A 13,365-nucleotide genomic window follows, 5' to 3' on the forward strand; every position below is an offset into this window, starting at 1 on the left:
AAATTCTAGATTAAGGATTTGAAATGTGTGGAATTTTTTTTTTAATAAGAAATGTGGCCAGTATGCGGAATTAACGATTTAGTTAACTGTTTGGCTAATTTAAAGGAGGATGGGGGGGGGGGGGGGTAGTAGCATCTACGGTAGGATGGAGAAGGTAATTGGTTCATGAATTTTTGGCAATCTGTATATATATCTGGGGGGGGGGGGTAATTAACAACTTCAGGAGGTCAAGATGTGACATTCTTAGAAGCCTTTCTAATGGTTTTTTTTTGACTTGGTGGGATCATAATCCATCGGTTTATAAGTGGTGCAATCTATGAGCAACAAATTTGTTTTCTGATTATAATCTGTTAGATTTCTTTTTGGCAATGACATTTGTGATAAGATGCTAACAACATCAAGCCTGGTGTTATCAGCAACATTAGGAGATAAGATGTACATGCCATGCTCCATATGATTTCTAAATTAGGAACTACTGCTCTAACTTAGGAAATATAAGATCTGATAATGTTGGAGTCTTGACAAGTAACAGACTGATTTGGAGGAAAATTGTAGATAGGAAGTTAGTAATGATGTAATTTTTTCATGTAGTACTATCATATCCTGTACACCCCTTGAGGGTACATGGCAGGAATTTGATGATGATGGAACTACTGCCAAGTTTAGGCCGAGGCAAAGCACACTAATGGCTGTTTCGTATTGTGTTACGAGTGTAAACCAGCACCCAAGCCTAAGAAGTTATTCACAAATATAGACAATATCACATAGACCAGTAAAGTAGTAAGGATAAAATTAACACTGAGCACAACACAAGTAGATGGGAAACAAGACTTGCAAGCAGATTCCATGACCTTGGATAGGGCACAGTAAGAATCCTTATATACCAAAATGAAACCATGTATATGCCAAAATTCAGATAATGAAATTGTGTAACAAGTTACCTGTATTTCACTCAAATATATATAAGTATAAAAGGAATTTATTTTTTAACATTTGCATTACACTAAATTGCAAATTACATGTGAAAAAAAATTTTAAATTAGATTTTAGTTATACAAATCTAATGCATGTATAGTAGAAATCTTATGAAATTTAAATTTTCAATATTAAAAAAAGTTTAATGAGACAAATGAAACTTTCTGTTGTGAATTAGTTAGTTTGGAAATCTGGTTCTATGCTGATTTGTTATTTTTATCTGTAGATAGGGCTCCAAAATCAAGAAATTTTTTTTTGGTCCACTAGTGCTGAAAACCCAACATCACAGGAACAACTTATACACCTGTCAACTTGTGACACAAACATGATTAAACACATAGATGCATGTATGGGTGATGAACAATTGCTGAGGACATTACAATTTAAGATATGAATGATTCCGAAAGTTAGTGAAGAGTTGTGACCATGTGGTTGTAACTATCTGAATTTACACTTTTAATATAAAGCGAACAACTCATACCACGAGACTGGTATGAGTCTCATGGCATGAGTAGAAACATATTTTGCATAAGCTTCCTTTAAATTTTTTTAGTTATTGAAAAATAAATTACAGAATAGGCCTCCACTCTACAACAAAGATATAAAAAGTTAAATAAAAAGATAATCAAAATTAATAAAAAGTGCCTCATGCTTCCTGAACATCTTTTGTATACCCCTGGAGGTATGTATAGCACACTTTGGGAAATGCACAGCTTTGAGAATACTTCTCTGTCGCAAGAAAGGTCTTAAAAATCATATCATAATTTTTAAAGATGAGATTTTTAGTTATCAAATATTGTTTATAAAAGGTGTAGGGGGTTTGCCTTTTTTCTGTTTTAATGCTAAAAGAAAGGAAGTTTTTAAATAAATTTGTACATCATTTTTTAACTCTGAGGCTAGAAAGCTCATTATTAAGAGAGATCTTCAGGAAGTCAGAAACTCATCGAGGGAGGCCCATACTATTCACACCAGCTATCATACCTGTTTTTGAATTCATTCATGTTACTTGCACAAACAACATCCAAAGGCAATCCAATCCAATCAGGCATTACCCTATGAGAGAAAAATCTAGCCCTCACCCCCTTCTTAGCAGCATTCATTCTCAGTTTCCAAGCTGAGAATGAATTCCATCAATTGAAATCCTCTATGACTATTTCAGCAGTTTGTAAGTCTCAATCGTATCACCCATCTTTCTCCTGTTTGCTAGTGTTGCTGCAGTCTACAAATTTTCAATCTGTCTTCATAATCAGTAGCCACAATAGTGATATAATTTTTAACACTCTTTTGCACTCTTGCCACTGTATCAGAATCACAATGGAAACCAGGAGACCAGACCTGTGCACAATAGTCCAAACGAGGTCTTATCAAGGCCTTGTAAAGAGGCAAAATGACATCCTTATCTTTACATGTGAAAATGCATTTCAGAATTGCAATTATCTTTTGAGTTGTATTTGCAATCTTTGCTACATGGTCTTTGAACTTCAACTTGCTATCTACTAACACTCCAAGATACCTAAGCCTGATCAGTTTCCATGTAGCATAATCCCACCAATATAATATGCCACTGAATATCTAATCATGCCAAAGTGCATGACCTCACATTTATTAACATTGAAATGACAGCCATTTTCACATGTCCACAATTCCAGCCTATTCAAATCATTCTGCAAGTATTACATATCAGCAACACTATTGATTATCTTACCTATCTTTGCATCATCAGCAAATAGTATGTTGCATGTTAAATCCTTCCCAAACATACACATTGAATAACAATTAACCAAGGACTGATCCTTGAGGCATACCACTGGTTACTTTGAATCTTGCTGATTGACACTCCCCATATATGACTTCTGGATGTCTGTCAGTCAGTAATCCTCTTATCCATGCCAACAGTTTATAATCCAACCCATATTCTCCAATTATGGAAGTCTTCCATGCTGTATTCTGTCGAAAGCCTTAGCAAAATCCAGAAGTATCACGGTGTATCCATTCCCTTCGTCTAACTCGATGGTAACATTATTATAGAATGTGCATGACCTTCCTTTAGTAAACCCATGCTGTTCATTGAAGAGTAGAGATTCTCTGTCAACCAATTTCTGAATGTGAACCTTAGCCAACTTTTCCAAAATTTTCACCCACTCCTGAGATACTGATTAATCGTTAGTTGGATATGTCGGTCTTTGCACCACCCTTGTGCAAAGGGATCACCATACATTCTTTCCACCCCTGGAGAATCTTTCCAGTTCTGAGACTCAAATTATATAGCCTGGTCAAAGAAATAGCCAGTTCAGCTTAATACTCATTTAGCATCCATGCTGATATCAGTTTCTATTGCAGAATTGTTATTCAGTGGTGCAACAGCACTTGTATTTTCTCCTCATCCACGAGTTTCCTCATACAGTCAAGAAGTAGCAGTGAGTTCAATGTTGCATATACCCGATCAATAGTTTTTAGTAAAATGGCTGCTCATTAGTTGAATAATCATTTCGGCATCAATCACCTGCATTCATAATTATTCTTTCAAATTCATTCTTTTTTTTACTTGCAACATAACAATAGAATTCTTTTGGGTTGTCTTTAACTTGTGAAGGCAGTTTCTTTTCACATTCTGACTTAGCTTTCCTTACAGAACTTGCGACTTTTCTGGCCTGCTGCTTATTATCATTATTATGTGACACCTCCAAGGAGTCCAGAGACTCATCAAGGGAAGGCACCAACTACAGTAAACCGCATCATCTACTGCCCATCAACCACCACTAGTATTTCACAATCACAAACATCCATGCCTATGGTGGGATTCGAACCGGCAGCCTTTTAGCTGCAGAGTGGATATGCTAACCACTCAGCCAACCAGGCCCTGACATCATCCTTATGCACACAATATTCCTTCCACATCATTTTCTTATGAATCTCTTGTTTAATTGGATTATACATCCACTTCACTCTATTTATTCTTCAAACTCTAGGGACAAATTCTGATATTGCATCATTTAAGGCGTTTTTTTTTTTTTTTTTTTTTCAAACACTTCCCATGCACTGTCAATATCATTCCCATCCAATAAGTGATACCATGGTACAAAACCCAACATATCCCTCAGGTGGTCATAATTTCCTCTTTTGTAGTTGGGTAAGTAACCTTTTCTGAATGGAACATTAATAAACTTAGCCACTTCCCAAGTGAGTACCGCACAATGACTGTCACCAACCGGGGGCAGAATAATTAAGTGTTTAGCTGAAACCTCCTCTGACAATATAATCAGATCTAACACTCTTTTGACCATGAGTTCTTTCTGTCACATGCTTGAGGAAGTTGTCTCACAACAGTCCAATAAATTCAGTTTCGTTCTTCTCATGCAATTTCATAGCTACCCAATCAATGTTAATTAAAAAAATATTTAAATTAAGCTATTTAATTTAAATAATTAAAGTCCCCAACATGACCACTCTTTTTGCGCCCATCGTATTTATTTGATGATGCATTTCTGATATTTGACCAGAAATGCTGAAGTATGGTGGTATAAGAGTCTTACAGTGGCTGCACTGCATAGTTCAGAAGGCCTGGACAGAGGGACGAATTCCCGATGATTGGAGTAGAGCTCTCATAGTACCCATATATAAAAAGGGAAATAAAACTGAATGTGAGAATTACAGAGGTATTTCCCTACTGAGCGTTCCTGGCAGAAATTGCAAGATCTATTCACGTATACTTGCATAGATCTTGCAATTTCTTCCACAATTCTTCTCAACCGTTTCTCGAGTATACTTGAGAAACAGTTGAGAAGAATTGTGGAAGAAAAGCTTGGTGAAGAACAAGCTGGATTCAGGCCAAATAGAGGCTGTCAGGATCAGATCTTCACTTTACGACAAATAGTCGAGAAAGCATGGGAATATAACAAAGATCTGTATTTAAGTTTCGTCGATTTGGAAAAGGCATATGACAAGGTGCCAAGAGAGAAGCTATTCAATATGCTACAGTTATATGGTGTCAATTGGGCATTATATCAAGCAATACTTAGTCTTTATTTGAGTTGTAAGTCAGCAGTTAAAATTGAAGGAAGTACAGGAAGATGGTTTAATGTTAAATCTGGTGTGAGACAAGGATGTACATTATCCCCTCTGTTATTCATTATCCATATGGATCACATTATGAAGCAAAGTGGTATTAAACATGATATCAAAATTGGAGATGTTAATGTCAGCTCTTTGCTTTATGCAGATGATGTTATACTTCTAAATAAATCTGCTACAAGTCTGCAAGATTCTTTGACTAAATTGAATAACTGTTGTAATAGATATGGTATGATGGTCAGCATTAAAAAGACAAAGACAATGAAAATAGACAGAATCATTGAAAATGTCAACTGTGTTGTGAATGAAGAACCTGTGGAACAAGTAAAACATTTCAGCTACTTAGGCACGATTTTTAGTGAAGATAGTAAATTAAATATAGAAATAGACAACAGAATCAGCAAAGCTGGTATGGTGGGAAGTCAATTGAATAAATTCATATGGAGTAAGAGAGAAATCAGTAAAAACACTAAATTAGCTGTATACAAGACAGTGTTCAAACCAGTTTTAACTTATGGATCTGAGAGCTGGGTCAGAAGTAAAACACTTGACCAAAGACTAGAGACCGCAGATATGAGAGTCCTGAGAAAGATTATAGGCATGAACAGATAGCATCAATGGCAATATCATATTAAAAACGAGGATATTAGGAAAGAACTTGACATTGTCAGCATCCAGGAATGCGTTAGCAGAGCTAATCTCAGGTGGTATGGTCACTTAAACAGAATGGGCGAAGAAAGATTAGCAAAACAAGTGTTCTCTGCCAAGTTGACAGGAAAACAACCCAGAGGAAGACCAAGATATAGGTGGATTGATATGGTACAAAGTGCCTCAGACGATAGAAATATAAGATCTGATAATGTTGGAGTCTTGACAAGTAACAGACTGATTTGGAGGAAAATTGTAGATAGGAAGTTAGTAATGATGTAATTTTTTTCATGTAGTACTATCATATCCTGTACACCCCCTTGAGAGTACAAGGCAGGAATTTGATGATGATGCATTTCTTCGTCACTAGCAACTGATCCACCAGGTCTGTAACAACACCCCACTATGTATTTGATCTTTTTAATCTCCACCTCACACAGCAGATGGCTTTAAACTAACTGCCTAATAAAAAACTGTTACTAGTATTGCAGTCATTGGTCTCAACTCTAACTGGATTCACATCATCTGATATCATTAGCAGCATGCCTCCCCTCTCTCTATCCTTCCTAAAGATACTGTACCCTTTACACTCAATACCAGTTAGTATCGAGTGCAGAAGGAACTACTTTCTGTAGTTCCTTCTGATAGCCAGGTCTAACTAATGCGTACAATATGAGGTCCCAATATATTAACCACAGAAACAAACTCTATCCTGTTTCTGATAATACTAGTATTCGTGTATAGACATAATAAATTACCTGCATGCTCTTTTGTATACAGTTGTGTGTCATCTGCATGACACAGATCGTCAACTTGCAGATCTGTTCTTATCTAGTTCCTTACTTATGCAGACATCATTACACATGCTTGATAGGTTCGAACTGGATGAACACATAAATGTTCTCTCTTTATAATCATTTCCATGATTAAGACAGTTATTTAACATTGTCACTCTTACTCACAGATTCTCACAGTTCCCCTCTTATCAGAATTCAGTTTTCCTGACTCCTGATGCCAAATACATTCAAGTGTAAGCTGTCCCTCTTATACAAATCCAATCTTTGCTCAAACTCATTCTGCACATCCTCAAACTTGCATCCATTCTTTCCACACAGCCTATGCATCAAATCATTTGCATCATAGCCCTTCTTCATAATTCACTTCCATCATATCTAGGTAATAAACTAATATATTTTTACTTTCTCACTCTTACCTCTTTCAACAAACTTTTCATGTCCTCTCTCATAATGAATTTATTTTTTTATTTATTTTATTATAATGAATTTATAGCTAGTTAAATCATTGGTACTTACCATAATTACGACCTCTTGCTTTTTCTGTTTGTTTAATTGTTTGTGTTATATTTTTAATTTTTGCTCTGGGAAAACGTGACATTATAACCCACTCATCAATGGCATATTTTATGATAGTCACCATACCAAATAACATCCTTTTTATAATCAACTTTACTTACAAGATTTTTGTTATTATGTTCTAACTTACCTGATTAAACTTTGTTTTCCATTTTGCTGATGAACTTTTATTTTTCCTATATTCCTCTAAATGCTGCTTGACTTTCTGTGGTTCCCATTATCTGTCTAATAATCTGCTTTAACCTAGTGATCTCAGAAGTTAAATTATTTTCAATATCCTCTTCAGTGGACAAAACCTTTTTTGTTCATTACTTTGCTGTTCTCGTTAGTGTTTTATTTCTTCTGTGTTTTTGGTGACATTTTACAGCAGTATTTAATATTAAAATAACACAATAAAAATATGTTATAATCAGTAAATATTCTAAAAAACACAAAAATCTACTCTAATATACTATAAAACACTAATTTTCTAAGGGATAAAAACACAATTGGTGATTTTTATCTCTTTTGATAAAAATCGCCAATTTTACATGAGCAGGCCAAATTAACCGAACCCTCACAATATAATCTCTATTTCTATAACCTTGTAACATGATTCTTTAAAAGATGCCTCCCCACCATGTTATGTTCTAAATTTTATAGTCAAAAGCCTACAATAATCAAAGCAAGTAAGGATAATATTGTAGTAATAATGATTTGATTATTGTAGGCTTTTAAGACCTCTTAACATCATTATCCAAACCTAGAGAGACCATATTTTCTTTGGCATTCTGAACTACCTCACAACAGGAAAGGAACATTTAGAAAAAAATCTTACCACTCTACAGGCAAACAAGTTTGAGCATGAAGATACTTCATGCATAAACTGTTTGCCTATGCTTGGGTAAAGGATTAAAACAAGAATATAATTTGTCAACTATAATATAAGGAAAGAAGCATGGAAAAAATAATGCTTTATTTTAGCAAATAACTAATAATATTTATTTACCTTGTAGAAGCCTTAACTTCTTCTTCTTCCTCCTCTTCTTCTTCTTTTCTTACTTCATGAACTTTTTCATGTCCTGGAGGTTTATGCTGTGTTATTCTCATTCCTCCAGCTTTTACTGGAAAAATTATATTAGAAATTATGAGCAATAAAGCTCGCTCAATAGCAAACATACAACAGCAAAGAGAATTTACATGACATTGTTAATTCATGTCCAAGAGCTTGTATAACAGAATATAAAGCAAGTATTAGGGATTTGGGGCAATAAATATTTGCAGATCCAAATTATTTCTGTAACACACAAATGTGAAAAAGGTACCATTTTGAATTTTATTTTCAGAAGAGTTACGGTTATCAGTTGAAGGTGTGTGCATGAATTTGCTGCAGTTTCAGAAAGTTTTAAATTTTTCAGATTTCAACATTATGTTAAAGATGGTGCTAAGTTTGACAAATTACATTTGGTAATTATATATACAGGGTTGCCAATAAGTCGCGAGTGTATTTAAAATGTGAATAACTGTTTTGATTATTAATTTTTTCACTTTATTATGATTTTTTTTTCAGGTATTTAAAGAATATTTGGGAAATTAATCATGGAAAACTTCACAACCCCATAATGAATCGAAATTGTGCAATTTTATTTTGAAAATCAGTATTTTATTATTCTAATGCAAAAGTCTACAATTAATTAATTGCAATTCATGCAGAAATTAAGGCACTGCAGCCAGTAACATTAACAGCTATCATGAAACATGCCAAAGAAAGGGCCCATCTTCGTGAAGTCTAAATTGAAAAGGCATTTACATAATGTGGGTTTTCACAACTCATAAAAACATCTCTAGTTTCTGTATTCCATTATACAAAAAAAAAAAAAAGCATAAAAATAATTCATAAATAACAAAAGGTACTAAATGTTTAAACCTATTTGTGACTTACGGGTTACCCTGTATTTCTTCTGAACACAAAGACACTCATGCATATACATTTTGCAACAACTAAATATATATACACACACACACACACACACACACTAGAGGGGCTACAGCACCCAACCCCACATGTTCTGGACTGGTAGGCCAGTTCTCTTTGAATTCTGATGACTCGAATTTTGAAGATTCGAAAAGAGGGTTCTGCTGAGTGCTGAGTCTTCAAAATGGGAGGGCTCCACCACCCTAGCACCCAACTCTCCCCCCCCCCCACCCCCAAGTTCCGGACTGGTAGGCTGGGTCTCCTTGAATTCTGATGACTCAAATTTTGAAGACTCAGGGGCTACTCTGTGCCTAGGGTAGCCCCTGAGTGTCGAGTCTTCAAAAGTGGAGCTCTTCAAAAATTTTCTAAAATTCGTTGATAAATCTCTCCAGTAATGGAGCAGGTTACAGGACCTATAGGGGTAATACGCTCAAAAAAGTATGGTCCTATTATGAAATCAGCTGTGAAGCCACACGACACAGTTACTTTTGAAAAATGCAGTGGTACTTGCTGGATCGTTTGGGGATGTTCAGATGCCCAAATTCTGCAATTGTGAGCGTTGACCGACCCATTCAGATAAAAATGAGCCTCATCACCTCACAATATTCTCCCAAGGCCAGTCATTGTCGACCACCATTCGGGCAAGAAACGTTAGCGTGAAGATCATGTGCTTATCATAATCTGCGGTAGTTAGTGCTTGCACACGAATGAACTTAACAGATAGAAGTGAAGCATTTTCTGTAAGATTTTCCATACTGTACCATAAGCCATATCAAGTTTGCATGCTATGGTACGAGCGCTTGGACCAGTACTGGTTCCTGTGTTGTCGAACAGCGCAGTAGCAACATCTGTTACCGTCTCTTCTTGCATTGCTTTCTGTCCTCTGCCAGGCCTAACTCATTTTTTTTCTATACACAGGTTATGAAGCCTTCTAAATTCCTGAAGGGCTGCTATGGCATTGCACTATTTAAGGTAAAACAACTTAACAAGTAAAGCACGCTGGGGTAAGGTAGGACACATATTGAGCACAATTTGTCAGTCATTCAAATAACTGCCTGAACGTTCCCAATCCCTTTTTAAGTGGAACTCGTGGCGCTGCTGTCAGGTATGCACAGTAAAATTGACATAATCCTTTTTAGCTGCGTTTATTGCAAATATTTGACTGCTTTCAGATCTGTCAGCGCCAAAAGTTCCCCTATTGGCGACTTTTGGTACTAAATCTTTGTTTCGCAGAAATTATCTCCCCATGCCTTCAAAAGTCTCAATATAAAATTTGGTCTCATTCCGTTTATTGGTTTTAGCTACAGATGCTTTCAAAGAGGGAAAGTTATTTTATGGCCACCCTGCATATATTAAATAAGGTAAGAGAAAGGCTATATCCTTGTTATGACCCCCTGATTAGTTTCTATTTCTTCTGCTGTGTATTCATTGATGATTATGATTGCAGCTGTATTGTTATAGAGGCTCTTAATTACATTTAATAACTGTTTTGGATAACTTTGGTCTTCTAACATATTCCATAATTTTTTTTCCCTGTTAATGTTAAAGGCTTTTTCATAATTTATGAATGCTGTGAGTCTGTAAATCTAAGTCTATCCTTCCTAAATCCAGCCTGTTCTTTTAATAAAAAACTATCAGCAATAGTCAAGTCTTTTATTTAAAAGTTTACTATATAATTTATATGCTTATTTAATAAGCTAACACCTCTAATTTTCACGAACTTCAATTTCCCTTCTTGATAACTGATATTATTTTAGCCTTTTTCCATTTAATTTTGAAATATCCTATATATAGTAAAAACTTTCTTTGGCAGTGTTTATGAAATCTCAAAGTTTTTGCTTCAATTTTGAAAGAAAGGTTTTAAATTTAAGCTAGTAAATATTTGGTATTTCTCATTAACATAGGTAGCCAAAAAATACTGGATCAATATAACTTAATAATATTACAAAAAGTAAACTAAAACTAATATCAAAAGAGGGTCAATTTTTTAATCTGGTTTCATTTTACCAACCTGCTGCAATAATTATCAACAAAGACTAATAAACCATGCTTTGGTTTTTTTTTGTTTTTTTTGTTTTAGTTCTGTTTTATGTAGCAACTAACTTATTGCAATGGTATAGACAAAAACAATCTGATGAACCACACTTTTTTCTTTATTACACTCACCACTCTGTTTTATGTAGCAACTAACTTATTGTAATGGTATAGACAAAAACAATCTGATGAACCACACTTGCTATTGAGAATTTCATACTTTGGTAGTTTTGGTTCTGTTTTATGCAACAATGATGTTATTGGAAAAAATAATTACAAATACTGAAGGGGAAGATGAAAGAGGTATATCCATCCCTTGAATATTGCCAACTAGTCACTAAGTCAACTGTATCACTCAAACTCATGTCCCCACCCTCCATGCAAAAAAAGGGGGGGGCTTGCATTTTTTTGCTCACCACTCATCTGTGCATCTTCATGGATGCCCTTCTCTGACCTTACGGAAAATCTTCCAAAAATCCATTCAGTAAATGAATTTTTACCTCCCACCACTCCTCCTACCAATCTGCAGATTATACAATCTATTCTCATACCCAATATTATTGATATCCTTACAGCCTGCTTTTATACTTTATTTTCTGCACTTTATCTCTATCCCCCCCCCCCACCACCAACGTTTCTCTCGCATTTCCTTTCAACCCAGGCACCAACTCTATGCAATAATATGGTCCCAGATTGCAATTTAAAGGATCTTATGTAGTATAGGTACAGATGAACTACCACATCCTCATCTCTACTGTGAATCGTCTTCACAGTAAATATCAGAGTTCAAGGTAAGTTACATTCTAACTTCAATCTAACGCCACAAGATCCGTTGCTAATTCGACTTTGACCAGTATACAATTCAACAAAATACGCGGCCTTTAATATGTTGATCTGAAAATTCAAAATTGAAGAAGCTGCTCCGTTATGATTTTCACATTAACTAGTTAAGCATAAGGTGAGCTAAGCATTTTACTTTAAATTCATTCCAGAGTGAAATCTAAACTTTTAAAATACACGAAACGTAGACATTTTCATACATTTGCTGCGTATGGTAACAATCATACATAAATTGGTTTATAGCAGCAAGTTCAGCAGATAACTTGCACTGATAGTACAAATAATAACAAGCTTTTTATGTATCACATATGCTATCGAAATTACATTATAAATTAATTATACACACCTGCTGGAGCATGTCCCCCTTTTAATGCTGCCACTTCTTCAACAGTTGACATACTTAAATAATTATTTAATTAAAGACACGAAAGAACGAGGGACGGAGTGCAAATATGCCACGTTCAATTTAAACTTGATCACACTTTTATCAGATCACTGCTCATGGGTGATTCTAACCTTACTACGTAAGGTGAACAAGCATATAAACTTTTGAGGTAAAAATATTTGCTGAACACCAGGTGCCGTGTCTTTTATAATAAACATAATAAGTTTTTCAAGTACTGTATATGAATTTTATAATAACAAAAATAATAATACTAACACATGAAAAAACATCCAAATCCGTTAATAATTATTTTGTCTATTTTTATTTCTTATTGTTTCGAAAATGGTTGACCCTTATGAACTGCTTTTTTTTTGTTGTTGTTTTGTTTTACAGACCATAATTCTACATAAATATTTATTATTATTATTATTATTATTATTATTATTATTATTATTATTATTATTATTATTATTATTATTATTATTATTATTATTATTATTATTATTATTATTATTATTATTATTACGGGCAACCCCAAGGAGAAGAGCCTGTGTAGCTCAGTGGATGTGGCGTTTGCACACTACCGCGCTAGACCGCACGAAGGAAGACTTGGTTTCGAGTCTAGTCGGCGACTAGAGGAAATTTTTCTAAGCCTTTTTTCGACCGGTTCCCGAGTTAGTCGATCTCTGGCACGGGCAAGCAGGTTTTTCCTCCCGGAAACTCGGGTTTTTCGTCCTGTAAACTCAAGAAAATCGACCGTAGAACCCACATTATTTCAGACATTAAATATATTGTGTTAGCGTTAGAGACCACGAGATGGCGGCACATTTGAGCCGTCTCTCTTCACTGCGTACCGCTTAATTAGTGATAGCCTTGGGCCATCTGTCTCTGATTGGGTACCAGTGGAGATTGAACTGCCCACTCAGTCTCCAAAAGTTAGATAGGGCTAAATGGCCTCGCCTACTCCCGTAAATACGGGAATAAAAAGGCGTTAGCTGATTTTTTTTTGATTTGACCCCAAGGAGTCCTTAAACTCATTGAAGGAGACCCCAAACATCATGTCAATGACAACTATTCAGCATTCG

The 13,365-nt window shown here is 35.1% G+C and overlaps 1 protein-coding gene across 1 annotated transcript in view; it reads right to left on the minus strand.

Moving 5' to 3' along the window:
* LOC150109503 (death-associated protein 1-like) overlaps positions 1–12,424 on the minus strand; it is a 28,664-nt gene extending 16,240 nt beyond the window's left edge. Inside the window, exons 1-2 of the mRNA XM_090408674.1 lie at positions 12,242–12,424; positions 8,056–8,170 (exon numbers count right to left, since the gene is read on the minus strand). Of these exons, the coding sequence (XP_090264800.1) occupies positions 8,056–8,170; positions 12,242–12,293 (167 nt within the window). The 5' untranslated portion in view covers positions 12,294–12,424. The remainder of the gene's footprint in view (positions 1–8,055; positions 8,171–12,241) is intronic.
* Between the last annotated feature and the right edge of the window lie 941 nt (positions 12,425–13,365).

The sequence above is a fragment of the Typopeltis vanoorti genome, chromosome 2 (assembly GCF_054136105.1).
Source record: "Typopeltis vanoorti isolate ZY-2024b chromosome 2, IOZ_Tvanoo_1.0, whole genome shotgun sequence".
NCBI lineage: Eukaryota > Metazoa > Arthropoda > Arachnida > Uropygi > Thelyphonidae > Typopeltis > Typopeltis vanoorti.